This window comes from Panicum virgatum, chromosome 5K (assembly GCF_016808335.1).
Source record: "Panicum virgatum strain AP13 chromosome 5K, P.virgatum_v5, whole genome shotgun sequence".
NCBI classification, from domain to species: Eukaryota; Viridiplantae; Streptophyta; class Magnoliopsida; order Poales; family Poaceae; genus Panicum; species Panicum virgatum.
The window spans coordinates 17565799-17579984 of record NC_053140.1 but is presented as its reverse complement, the minus strand read 5'-3'; the positions used below and the strand labels follow the sequence as shown (position 1 = coordinate 17579984).

General features: G+C 45.6%; 1 protein-coding gene across 1 annotated transcript; it reads left to right on the top strand.

The window, feature by feature from the left end:
* Window positions 1-2163: 2163 nt before the first annotated feature.
* LOC120706731 (upstream activation factor subunit UAF30-like) lies at window positions 2164-4546 on the top strand. The gene is made up of 2 exons (XM_039991439.1): window positions 2164-2641; window positions 4269-4546. The coding sequence occupies exons 1-2, from the start codon at window positions 2474-2476 to the stop codon at window positions 4398-4400; spliced, it is 300 nt and encodes a 99-aa protein (XP_039847373.1). The 5' UTR covers window positions 2164-2473; the 3' UTR covers window positions 4401-4546.
* The last annotated feature ends 9640 nt before the right edge of the window (window positions 4547-14186 follow it).

Below are 14186 nucleotides of genomic sequence, written 5' to 3'. Positions count from 1 at the left end.
GGCCGTCCACTCCAAGTCCCCGCCCCCGCGATGCAGGCCCGTTGGCTGCCCTGCTCCTCGCCGTGCTCGGCGCCGCGGCCGCCTTGCCATCCTCTTCCTATCCCCGTGCCCATAGCACGCGCTTCTCGCCGCCCTCGACCTTCTGTTCTTCCTCGCCGCGCACACACTCGCCCTCCGCGCCTGCCTCCTCAGCAGCGCCACCTGTGCGACGGTCACGCCGCGCCGGAGCTCCCCTCGCCAAATCCGGAGCAACTCGGAGGCGAAGCAAGCGAGCCGGATAGAGCGAGGGCGCGCGCACCTTTCGTGTTGGCGAGCACGCGCGCGGCCGGGTGGAGCAGCTGCTGCACCGCCCGCCGCAAACAGCAGGAGCGCCCACACTGCCGCCGCCATTGCCGGCGCGACGCTAGTGGCTGGTCTTGGCCACGCCGGTGTCGCCGTCCGCCCCCACCGCCGTAGCCACCGACCGGAAGCACGCCCCGCGGAGGCTTCGCGCGACGGTGGCCCAGCACCCGCGCCCGCCGTGACGCTTCAGAGGATCCATCTCCCTGCTGCCATCCGTACGGTCGGCACGCGACTAGCGGCCTGGTCCGGTTCTCTCTGGTGCCTGTGCTTGGCTAGCTGCTTGGATTTGGAAGCAGTGCAAAGAGGAACATAGATCGATGAGGAGCAGACACGCTGTTCTGGAGCTCAGATTAGACAGGAGGAGGAGAGCTGCTAGCGAAGCACTGGAGCCAGGAATGCATGCGATTCTGCGGCCGCGGTGCTCGGAGAAGGCTTTCCTCGGCGCGGCCGGCTTCCCCTGCGTCTGCGGCGGCGACTTTCCTGGTGGCGTATTGGCAGCGAAGCGGAGGTATCGGCCGGCCGGCTTGGGCTCCGTCATGCTGACGGAATTATCTAACGGGAAATGACGGAAAGGCTATACAGGGGATAGAAAATAAAACAGAGACCATGCAAGGAATTTTATTTTTCTAGGGCCATACAAGATAGTGCTATTTTCTCTAAGGCCATGCAAGGAATGTTCCCATCTACAAACGAACAAATGATTAGCATTGTGAACAAATTAGTTACACACAGAAAAATACATCTATATCGCTAAAATAGAAAAGGATAAAGAAAAATAGAAAAAAGAAAAAATAGGCAGCCCAGCACCAACTTGCACAACATGCAGAACGGCAGACACGGGCATATGGTAGCAACATCTTTCATTAATGCAGTCTACTTTTGCTACCTAATAGACTTTTACGCTCCGTGGGCTGAAATCACTCCGCGACCTATTTAATTTCTTTCAGGCGATGGATATGTATCTTGCAACGCGGGCGATGGATAGCACTGACGTACATAGAGACCCGTTGGAGTAATAGGCTTCCATACTCCTTTGGGGTGAAATCACCACAAGCCCGTTTAAGATTTTTTTTTCAGGCAATACATAGTCCAAGCGCTAAATTTTGGCTCAAAAACTTTTTCAGCATCTCAAAATTGAAGCCCAACGGCCCAACAACTCCCTCAGCCCGAGCTTATCTCCTCTCCCTCGTTCCCAACAACTGCCTCCGTCTGGTTCTCCCGAAGGTTCACCAAACCGGTGGGAACCAGTCCGGTTTGACCGGTTACCGGTCAAACTGGTCCGGCCGGTTCTGGTTTGGTCCGGTACCCAACCGGCCAAAATTCAAAATTTAAATTTAAATTCAAAAAATGAAAAATTTTCAAAAAAATTCCTAAAAATACTTCAAGGTGCAATGAATCTAATAGTGTCAAATTTTCTCAAAAATTCGTTCATTTAGTATAGTTTGCGGGGATTTAAAGTTAAATCAAAAAAGAAAAAGAAAAAATGGGCCGGCCCATTAAGGCCCACCGGTCACACCGCCGGTAAACCGGTCAAACCGGTCGGTAAACCGGTAAAATCGGCAGGTAAACCGGTAAAATCGGCAGGTAAACCGGTTGCACGGGAGCTTTTGAATTTGGATTTGAATTCAAACCGGTCAAACCGGCCAGTAAACCGGTCGGAACCGGTTGTACAGGATTTTTTGAATTTATTTGAATTTGGATTTGAATTCAACCGGTTTCCAACGGTTACTGGTCAAACCGGTCCGGTAAACTACTACCGGAGGGCGGCGGTTTGACCGGACGGGTCGGTTTGGTTAACCCTGGCTCTCCCTCCCATCGCCCCTACCGCCGCCCCAGCTTCCCGACCCCGAGCCCGAGGGCTCCGCCGACCGCCGGCCGCCGCCACCCACGCTGCCGCCGTGCCGCGCCTCCCGCCGGCCGCCGCCCCCAGCGCTGCCGCGCATCCCACCGCCTGCTGCCCGCGGGCCGTGGCCTCTGCTGCGGTGCTGCCTGCTGTGCGCGCGCCTCCCGCCGGCGCCGTGCGCGGGCACGTCGCAAGCGGCCGCGGCAAGCCCGGCGGCCTTCGCGCCTCCAGCCTGGAGCTCACTCTCCCCGAATCCAGATTCCCCTCTTCAGATTGAAAGGGCAGAAGATGGTTCTGCGGCGGGCGGTGGCGGAGTGCCCCAAGAAGGTTGCGGGGCTGGTGGACCTGGTGAACCTGCCGACTGCGCTGCGGGAGTTCGCCGGGGGCCGGTCCCAGATGTCCCACCTCTCCTTCTTCCTCCGTGTCTGGTCCCACATCAAGGAACACAACCTACAGGTACTAATCGCCATGCATGCGTACGGGAATGGACTGCCCCCTTTCCGAAATCAGTAATTAGTCACAGTGGTTGGTGCTCAGTGTTGATTGAACTCATTGTTTATTGCGGCAGCCGGCAGGCCTGAAGTTTTAGGCCAATGGGAAAATAGCTGAATGGCAGCTGGTTCTGGCCAACATTTTGTTTTGTGCTATTAGGTTTATGCTATAAGAGTTGGGAATATTATTATTATCTGAAACAGTATGTCATCTCCTTAATCTTCGCTGAAGTGTAGACATTATGATCTTGGAATTGATCAGTGCGGCAGCAAACAATGTCGATAATTATAATTCAAGACTTTGTCAATTTTGTCAAACATGCGTAAAGGTGCATAATAAATTGTCATATGTATAGTATAGCTTCAGATGTCGGTCTGCCGCTTGCTTTCTTTTTTCTTTCTTTGTTAAGATGATAAATAATCTTTAAAAGTTTTTCAAACAATAATCGTTAACATTTGGATTGTGGAGTGTAACCTCATCGTGGGACAATTTGGCTACCTCGATTTTGCCTGACATTCTATCTATTTCCATATCCTCCATGTGAACTGACAATGGGGTTAGCACTGTTATGGTTACCGCTTGATTTTATTTGGAGTTAATGAATAGCTATGTTTCCATTGATAGGCATGCTCGCCCTCGTCAGAGGTTCGAAACAGCTGGTTTATGTGGCTTGATAGTTCCATGCTTAACTTCAAATGTCCTGCCATCTCTTCACATAGAGGTGGCCCTAACAACACTTGCTAACCAAAATCAAAACTCAAATAAAGTCTCCTAACATGTAGCTAGCAAAGCAACAACTCAAACTAATCTAGACGGATGATAGCTTGGCTCTCTCAAGATGTTGTGGGGCGTGGACGCAGTTTGCAATGGTCTTTTATGCTCTGTACTCCATAGCTTTGCTCAGAAAATTGGTTTTTCGTTTGTATCATTTTATTGGTAATTGTTCATATGTGATTGTGCCAGTTTTTTTACAAGAATGGGAACTTTATTTTGGCACGGCTGTTTTCATTTTACCAGTATTTGTTCTTTTATTTTCAGCACTATTTTATTAGGTGCGATCTTTTCCGACATTGGTCAAATAATATCTGTTATTGAGCTTGTTTGTGTGTCAGAATACTAGTGCATCCTCATGACCAAACTGTTTGTGGTGCCAATGGTGGCCATTGGATAGACTGGCATGAGGAAAAACTGACAAGCAACTCATTCTTTGTACCTTCCTGAAAGCTTGTCCCGATGTCCGTGCAGATAATGCATAAATATAACTCTGAAACTCATTCTCAAAGCATGAAACTCACTTAATATAAAGGAAGAAAGAAAAAAACGGTTTCATTTATGTGAAAAATATTAGTAACAATTAATTGTCAAAACCAAGCAGATCAACAAATGCCACTATATCAAGGCCTTCTATCTACCACTGCTAGATATTAGTGCCGAAACAAAGAACCATTTTGTTACAGAAACAAAATTTTCCCTTACGTGGCTTATTATTATTACTATTATTTTACTATAACTATTACTGTTATTGTTGTTGTTGTTATTTTGTTGGGGTTGTTTTTATTATTATTGAGATGTTAACTATCCTGATTTTCAGGACCCGACGAATAAGAACATTGTGAACTGTGATGAGAAGCTGAAGACTGTATTATTGGGCAGGTCCCAAGTGCAGCTCCTTGAACTCCCAATGATTGTTAAGCTTCATTTCCCAAAAGTTCCAAAGTCGTGATAACATTAATTTAGAGGTATTGTATATTGAAACTTTGTGGAACCTGGATGATTTATGTTTGGCAGGGATAAACAGAATCATGTAAGTGTTGCTTTGCTGAAATTGATAGGCTAATACTGCACCTGCTAGATTGAGTTTTGTGATTATTTTGCTGGTCTGTCTTTTTTATGTGCTTGATGTATGCTGACTTTGCTCAAGTTTAACTGAAGAACAAGACGTAAAAAAAATGCTTCAGACATAATGCAACTGACTTTCAGTCATGCAGTCCTTCAGTACATGGCTGAAATTATTTGTTAGGTTGTTTTGGAAGCCATGCTCTTGAAAATAGTGGGATAGTGGCAGAGTCATACTAGTGTTCTTTTGTACTTGCATTGTGCAGGTATGAAACATTTCCTGTTGTCTTGCAACAATGAATAAATTGATTCCTTTTATTAGAAGATACATGTTAAGACTCTGATGCAGCACACTAAATTGGAGGAACACTCCAAGGTGTTGATAGGTAGGAACAGCACAGAAGTGTTGAAGCAACCGCTTCAACGTGCTGAGCTAAATATCGTTCTAGAGACGATATAGACCAATAGGTCAAATCCGAATCCACGGATAGCAAGAGCTTAATCCAAAGCTCAACGGAGAAATCTAATCCAAGATCTATAATAGGACCATCAAGTTCTATTCATAAAGGAAAGAGTACATGTATGAGTTACAAAACATGAGGACATTGCCTCTATTTATAGGCTCTAAGGCCTTGCACAACTGGTATATATGATAGCTAATAGCCATATGACAACTAAGATACAACTACAACAACTCATTCTTAATTCAGTAACACCTAGGATACAACCTCTAGATCAACCAAGTAACTTCTATGACATATTTTATGGTGGCATTACTTCCCTTTTAGATAAGTAACTATCTATGAAGGATACAGGTAAAACTCAATTTGTATTCTTGATTTTAGGAGTAAAATCAGATTTCTCTTCTAACTCATAGTATCAAAAGTCTAGTTTCATTTCATATTCTTTAGGATACTTGAATGTTCATGATACATTTATATGATGTCTCTCATCAAACTCTTCTGCTTAAAGAATTACTAGGTAGTGTAGTTGTACTTCTAATGGAAAGACACCACAACATGTTAGTTTTTTTATAATCAGATTCTCCTACCTCAAGGGGTTTACTGGATAAGGATTTGCAATATCAATTTTTTCTGAAAAAATGTCATTCTTTGAACAATATAATGCAGACTCTATATTGGAATCTGATTAGTGTGTCAGGAAATATATTGGCAGTTCATATATTTTGACTAAAAACTGAAGATGCTGAGTAAAATGTTCGTATGCATCACTGTATCTCAACTTGGCCTTGCACGAGTCTGCCTCTACCATACAGATGTGCGTTAGAGCAGTACCAAAGTGTGAGAATTTATTTCTCAAGATATCCCTTTTCTTCGAGTGCTAGACAAGTAGGCATAAGTGATATTATTGCAAGGTTAAGCTTGTTGTTGACGCAAAAAATCAACACACTGGAATCCGAGGGCAAGGATTTGCCAAGCTTCGGAAAGTCAACCAAGCGTGCCAGTCAATTTGATCTGCAATTGGCAACAAATAAATAAAAGTTAAATTCGAGAGCGTATCGGCTAAGATTTCGAATATCTGTCACACCAGCGTATCGGCAAGCTCTGCCGATAGAGAAAACGACAAAAGATATTAAATGCAGGTGCAGAACGAACAAGCGCACCAGCGGGTTCAGCCGATGCGGGAAACCACAAAATCAGCTTGTGGGAGCCAATTACACGTGTGTAATAAGATCTAAGCTATGAATGTGTAATTCAGATGATGTTGCTCGATAACGCTTGAAACAGATCTAAACCATCCTTTACGATAACAGGATATTATTGCCAATTCTATAGCCGATCTAATATGTTTCTAAGCAGATAAATGTGATAATGGCCAAAAGCATAGAAACAAACCTACAAATCTAGTCGAAATCGATAAATTGTGAATAAATCTAGATGAAAAAACAGTAATGCGCCAGAGATCATCGCCTAGATGATTTCGATAACATTTGAATAGATTTGAACGAAACTACAACGATACGCCCGGTAGCTAAACCTCAAATTTATTCGGTAAAATGAAAACTCACCAGCAAATCAAGTCGCTCGAATGTGAGATGTCCTTGATCAACTTGAAAGAACTCGCCGAAAAGAAAATAGCGAAGCCGCCGACAGAAAAGTAAATTGCAAAGAAATGTAAAGGGTTGTTGTATTGGATGTGTATCCAGTTTTTCCGGTCCCGTACAACTGATATATATATATAGCCTACGCTAACCAGTCCTAACCGATTACGGCAAACATATTACTTGACTAAAAGTAAATACTTTCTAAAACAAACTACACTAAAAATTACAACCGAATCATCAGAATCCTCATAAAGTTCGGACTTTTTCTTCTCTTTCTGACTCGTCGGCAACTTCCATCGGCCGATCATCAAACCGCGCGGATCAGCATCTTCATAGAATATTCTTCTGACCCATCGACTGCGACTCAATTGGCAGGCCCTGACTTTGTGCATGTTTTGGTTTATTTCAAATCGGCAACCTTTCCTTCATAACATCATTTTTCTTGACATGTGTCAAAAAAAAAGGTGTCAACACTTGTGCATCAATCAATCTATTAAAACACCAAAAAATTTACCCCACTGAGATGACCGAGACATCATGTACCCAAGAATCCTCCGACATGAAAATCAACGGCGATTCCTATCGGGCTTCAACACGATTCGCCTCAACGCCACGGCCCCGCTCTCCTGCCTCCCTCTCCCAAAACGCGGTTAGAATCCCAGCCTCCTCTCTGTTATCTTTTTTTCTCCCCCTCTGTTTTCTCTTTTTTTTCTCGTGTGCGGCTGGCGGCTCGGGCGGTCGAAAATGACGCTCCGGCCTCGGTTTGGGCCGCAGATTGGTGCACAAGACAAAGGAGGCAACAAGGAACTCGGTGGGGGGGCATGGCTCGGCCTGGGCACAAAAAAAATGAGAACCGAGGACCGAATAGAAAAAAATCGAGAACCGGAGCCGAACCAAACCGAAACCGAGAATTTCAGTTCCATTTCGCTTCCCAGTTATCAGGAACCGAAATACTCGGTTTGGTTTCGGTTCCTAACCTGGTTAACCGAAAGAACCGAGCCCAAGACAAATTTAGCCCAGCTGGCCAAAAGCCCAAAGCAGCCCAACTAACAAACCCTAGTATCCAATCACCCACACCCGTCTCCCATCACCAATCCCAGATCCCCCACCCGCCGCCTGACTCCCCAGAACCGAGTGCCCACCCAGACCCAGGCACCCCGCTGCCCCACCTCGACGGCGCCCCCGAGGCCCCGACCCCCGCCGCCCACCCGTTGCTCGGCTGCTCGTTCGCCGCCCCCTCCCCCGCCCCGCGCGCGCCGCCGCCGCCGCCGCGCCCCTGCCCCTTCCCCTGTCCCGCCACAGTACGCCAGTCCCGGCCACCCGCCCCGTGCACACCGTGCCCCGTGGACCGCAGCACCTGCCCCTGCAACGCAGCCGGTCCCGGCCACCCGCCCTGCAGACAGCGGCAGCGCGGCTCCCTTGCAAGCGGCAGCGGCTCTCCTGCAGGAAAGACGCCGGCGGCCTCAAGTGCCGTGGCGGCTCCTGGCAGGCGCAATCGGCAAGCGGCGGCGGCCCTCTGCAGGTCCGGTGTGGCGGTGCTGGAGGAACCTCCAAGGCTTCGACGACCGACGAGATCCAGATTTTTTTTCCCATCCTCTTCTTCTGAACGCATGTGTGGGTTAGATGGCCTCGGTTAGTTCGGTTAGAATCGGAACCGAACTAATCGAAATCGGAATTGCTCAACTCTTATCTTGAAAAGAATCGATCGTACTCACAATTTTTTGAGAGAAAAATGAGTATAGGTAAGTTCATGGATCAACGAGTGAACATTGATATCACTATAATATTTTGAGGGGGGAAATTGGTCTCATAGCATTCAAAGATCACCATATCCGAAAAATATCATTAAAGTTTTGGCGTTCCATAAAATAGCATCGAAACAAAAAACGTTGTCTGAAAATAGCATTCTGTCACGCCTTGGAGCAAATGTTGTCTGCTTCGTGAATCTCCTCCCCTGCCCTGACGCTACTCGCCCCACCAAGGACGATCGGCACCTGCACCCACTCTCCGTCGCCACCTCCTTCAACGGCCTGCTGTCGGCCAAGCACACGAGGAAGAAGTACCTCTCGAACTTCGCCACCCACTTCTCCTCCATCTTCCACTGCGGTGACGCTCCGGCTACCATGCCTTTGGGCGGCCAGCGCCAGAGAGCTCTCCCGGAGGCCCGACGCTCCCCGTCTTCCAGGGCAGCGCGAGCTCCACCTCCTTCCTCTCCTCCACAGGGCCGTGCCCGGTGCTCAACAAGGCGGAGCAGATCATCCTGGACACCTGAACGGCCACGTGAACGCGGCCGGTGCGGAGGCGCATCTGCTCACCAGAGCGAGGCGGCGCAGGGTCGGGCCGACGCCCCGCGCAGCACCCGGACGGCGGCACGCGCATGGTGGTGACGAGCGACAGGCATGAAGCGAGCATGTTGGCCGACCGCGGTGCGCTGGCCGGTCGGACATCCTGGCCGGTCGTGACAGGGAGCAACGACGCCGAACCGACCATGCCTGCCTCCTGGTCGGCCGTGGGCGGGCAACAGGGTGCGGCGGCCGCTCACACCGCGACGGCCTGCGCGACCTGTCGTCGTCCGTAGGAACTCGACACCCCAGACGTGGTGGTGCTGGACGGCCGCACTGCCGGCGTCGCGGTGATGGGGCACAACGACGTGGTGGACGGCGACGTCGTCATGGTGCTAGCGCTTAGCCTGTGGTGCGCGGGTAGCTGGCGGCGGAGGCCTTCTGGTGGAGCGCGGGAGCGGTCGCGGAGTGGGAATGCCATGGAGTCCCCCCGCGTCAAGAAGAAGCAAGCGCGAGCAGAGGGTGTGGGGAGCCAGCTAGCCGGGGTGCAAGGTGAATGGTTAGCGTGAGCCACGTACGCGAGGCGAAGCATGATTGGGACGCATCCCTTGTTCCAGTATCCCGGCTGCTGGTGGTGGCCATGGTAGGGAGGAGCGGAAGGGGAAGGAAGGGAGGAAGAAGACGCTCGTGTTGGACAAGTAGCAGAAAATATTACAGAATGCGACTTCCGGGGAATGTTCATTCTTTCGATGCTATTTTACGGATCCGCAAAATTTTAATGGTATTTTCTGGATATGGTGATCTTTTGATGCTATGTGACCAATTTTCCCTATTTTGAGATGATGATTCAAAGGAGGAGCTCAAGGCAAAGGTATATGATAGGTTTTTTCTATTTTGCAGTCATGAGGTGATTAGAGGATGAATAATGACCAGATTAATAAGATAAATAGCCGTACTATCAAAAGGGGTCATTGTGCCTTTGCATGACCCTTCTCTGGTGTCATTTTGCTCAAATTTCAGTGTTGCATGCATGAGGGTTAACAACATTTAAAAAATGGCAAATCAAATTTGAAAAAATGTGAGCTTACTGCTAGGGGCAGACAGTCCGGCCCTAGAGGGTAGATGGTCTGGCCCTCCTTAAAAAATCTGGACAGAAACTTATGTTTTTGCATTGCGCTGGAAGGTATACCGGCAGACGGTCCGGCCCCTGGCGGTGGACGGTCCTCCAGCTAACAAAGAGTTCTGGACAGAAACTTTAAGTTTCTGGTGGCATGCACAAAGTGAAGGGCGGACGGTCCGCCCAGCTCGTGGGGACGGCCCGTCCCTCTAAATCTAATCTGTCTAGAGATGCTTTCGGTTCTGAGTCGTCAGGACTTTGAACGGCAGACGGTCCACCCATAGGGTGCGGACAGTCCACGAAATATCTAATGGTCGACTCTGACAAGCAATCATTACAGATCTAGCTGTTGGTTTTGAATGACGGATGGTCCATTTTCTATGAGGCAGACAGTCCGTGAAAACTCTATTTTTACGGGTTATGAGTGTAACGGTTAGTTTTCGAGAGGGACGAGGGGGGATATATATATCCCATGCCCGGTCGTGAGAGGTCTATCTTGGCCTCTTGGAAAGCATTCTTGACATACTGGAGCTGGTTTCCCCCTCTCTCACACTCCTTACTTAGAGATTGCATTCTTGTGAGTGTGAGAGCATCTTAGTGCCTTGCATCAAAAGTTTGAGCTTTCTGGCACTAGAAAATTTTCAAGCAAGCGTCATCGACTTGTTACTCTTGTGAGTTGCCACTCCCTATCCCTAGACAGCTTGGAGAAGGTGATTTCGTGGAGCCCATCAAGAAGATTGTGGATGAGCCCCGAAATTTGCTGTGAGTGGTTATTGTACTCACCTCGCCGAGTGAAGAGCAATACTAGTGGAATCGAGGTTTGGAGCGGTTCATTGATTCAAGCCGGCTCTATATCAAGAGAAGTTTTGATAGAGGAGCGGTTGATTCTTTGGATCCACCTCAATGTGAATTAGGGATGACCGACAAGTCATCGACACCACAGAAAAAAATTTGTGTCAAGCTCGGTTATTTCTTTGTTCATTTCAATTTTTGCAACTTACTTTGAGCAATTTACTTTCTTATCACTTGATTTGTTTCTTGTCACCCTAGGTTACAAATCCCACTAGAGATAGTTTTACTAGACATAGGATCCTTCTTGTGGTTCTAATTAAATTTCTCTAGTGTTTGTGTTTTTAGTTTAAAACCGCTTATTCATCCCCCCTCTAGTCGGTGTTCTTGATCCTACAAGTGGTACCGAGCTAAGCATTCAATTAACAAAGATTTAAACATCCCGGAGTAAGAATAATGACAAGTGAGAATGTAATTCATGTTGGGAAGCCGTCATTCTTTGATGGGAACAATTGTGATTATTGGAAGGTTAGAATGACATCGTATCTCAAGGCTTTGAGTAGAAAAATATGGACAATTGTGAATGATGGATATATCACTGTTGATGAGAAAAATTTGACACCTCGTGATGAAGAGAATGATTTACTCAACGATCAAGCCGTGAATGTGCTGTTTAGTGCTCTTGATGTTAATGAGTTCAACCGGGTCAAGAATCTTAAAGTCGCAAAAGAAATGTGGAAGAAACTTATGGAAATTCATGAGGGTACATCAAGTGTGAAAGAGATGTGCTCAAAGAAAAGTTTAATGAATTTGCCATGAAGAAAGAAGAAAGTGTGCCCGAGATGTTTAACCGGTTGAATGACATTGTAAATGAGCTCAAGGATTTTGGATTTGAGGTGCCGGATGTGGATTTCTCTCACAAGTTTCTAGATGTCTTCTGGAGAGATATGACACAATTGTGACATTGCTTGTGAGGTCAAATTTGAAGACCACTACTCCTACACGAATTTTGGGAGAAGTGCTCACTCATGATATGTTCAAGAAGTCACAAGATGAGATTCATGGTGCAGCAAACGATGAGAAGAAGAGTGTGGCTTTCAAGGCATAATATTTCAAAGAGAAGTCACAAGATGAGATTCATGGTGCAGCAAACAATGAGAAGAAGAGTGTGGCTTTCAAGGCATAATATTTCAAAGGTGCCAATGATGAAGATTGCAATGAGGATGAGTCGGACGAAGGAATGACTCTTTTTGTAAAAAGAATCAACAAATTCATGAGCAAGAGCTATGGGAGGAAAGGTCAATTTTCAAAGAAAAATTCATTTGACAACAAAAAGTGTTTTGAGTGCGGTGAAGAAGGTTACATTGTCATTAATTGTCCAAACAAGAAAAATGACAAGAACAAGAAGGGCAAAAAAAATGATGACAAGAAAAAAAAGGTTCATCAAGAGGAAGAAAAATGACCAAGCTTATTTTGTTGAGTGGGATTCCGATGCAAACTCCGATGATGATGATGATGATGATGATGACGACGACAAGCCATCAAAGGGTGTTGCTGGAAGCTCCTTCACTCTTCTCCACGCCACATTGGCTTATGGCAAAAGGTGGTGATAAGGTATTACAAGATGGCGAACTCGATGAACTCACTTATGATGACCTTGTTGAGATGCTCAATGATGCCGATGACTTTTCATGCTCAAGTGATAAATCTTCTTGTGATGAGTCACTCATTGTGGAAAATAAATTGTTGAAGGAGGTTATTTGCTTGATAAATGATTTGAGAAAGTGCTATGGCCAAAGGACTCAATTCAATCATTGTTGGGCAAACCAGAAATTCACAATGAACAAAGAAAGTTTTGAATATATTCCCAAGAAAGGGAAGGCAGCCTTTGTTCAAACAAATACCATATTTGTGAAGGCTAGTGGTATTTCTTTTTGTGAAAACTGCAAAAATATTGGTCATAATGAGAAAAACTGCACAAACAAGAAAGATATATCCTTTGATTCCAGATATGTTCTTTTTAAAAATTCTAAAGGTTGTGTTAGTGCTGGAATACCTATAAATGGTGCTCAAAAAATGCCATTTGGGTGCCTAAAGCTTTAATCTCTAACATTCAAGGACCCAAGAATACTTGGGTACCTAAAAAGGCTAATTTTCTTTTGTAGGTGAACCACAAGGCCGGAAGAAGACATTGGGTGCTTGATAGTGGTTGCACTCAACACATGATCAGTGATTCAAAAATATTCTCTTCTCTTGAATAAATGTTATTGGTTATAGTGATATCATTTTTGGTGAAAATAGCTGAGGCAAAGTTGAAGAAGTTGGTAAAACTGCAATCTCAAATGATCACTCTCTCTCTCAAATATGTTGCTAGTTGATTCTCTCAAGTTTAATCTCTTGTCAGTTACTCAACTTTGTGATTTTGGTTACAAGTGCTCTTTCACTAGTGATAGTGTTGAAATGACTAGTTTGGATTGTAAAGATCATATATTCAAAGGTTTTAGACATGATACTATTTATCTTGTGGATTTCTCTTCTAGTGATGCCAACTTGAGTACTTCCTTATTTTCAAAATCATCAATAGGTTGGTTATGGCATAGAAAACTTGCTCACGTTGGCATGAAACAACTCAACCGGCTCTTGAAACACGATTTAGTTGTTGAGTTGAAAGATGTGAAGTTTGAGAAGGATAAATTGTGTAGTGTTTGTTAAGCCGGAAAGCAAGTTGGAAATTCACATCCCTCCAAAAGCACTATGTCAACATCAGGACTAATGGAATTATTACATATGAATTTATTTAGCCCTACTACATATAGAAGCATTGGAGAAAATTGTTCTTATCTTGTGATTGTGGATGACTACTCAAGATACACTTGGGTATTCTTTCTAAATGATAAGGCCGATACATATGACATTTTCAAGAAATTCTTGACTAGGGCTGAGAATGAATTTGATATTAAATTGAAGAAAGTGAGAAGTGATAATCGAAGTGAATTTAGAAATACACAAGAGTTGAAGAGCTGATGACAAAGGAATCAAGCATGAGTTCTCATCCAAATACACATCGGAACAAAATGGTCTCGTTGAGAGGAAAAATAGAACCTCGATATGGCAAGATCAATGCTCTTCTTGTATAATATTTCGGATAGTTTTTGAGTTGAGGCAATTAACACCGCTTGTCATGCTTCAAGTAGGCTAAATTGCTATAGATTTCACAACAAAACTCCATATGAGCTGCTAGTTGGAAGGATAAATATCTCATATTTTTGAGTCTTTGGTTGCAAATGCTATATTCTCAAAAAAAGAACTTAGTTATCAAAGTTACAAAGCAAGTGTGATGATGAATTTCTCCTTGGATATTCATCTTGTAGCAAAGCTTATAGGGTTTATAATAAAACTCATGGTATTGTTGAAGAATTA

What these genes read in the sequence shown, in the direction of transcription:
- LOC120706731 (XM_039991439.1), top strand. Translation starts at nt 2,474, where the DNA reads ATGGTTCTGCGGCGGGCGGTGGCGGAGTGCCCCAAGAAGGTTGCGGGG. An exon ending in TCAAGGAACACAACCTACAG is followed by an intron (nt 2,642 to 4,268) that starts GTACTAATCGCC and finishes CCTGATTTTCAG; the next exon opens with GACCCGACGAATAAGAACAT.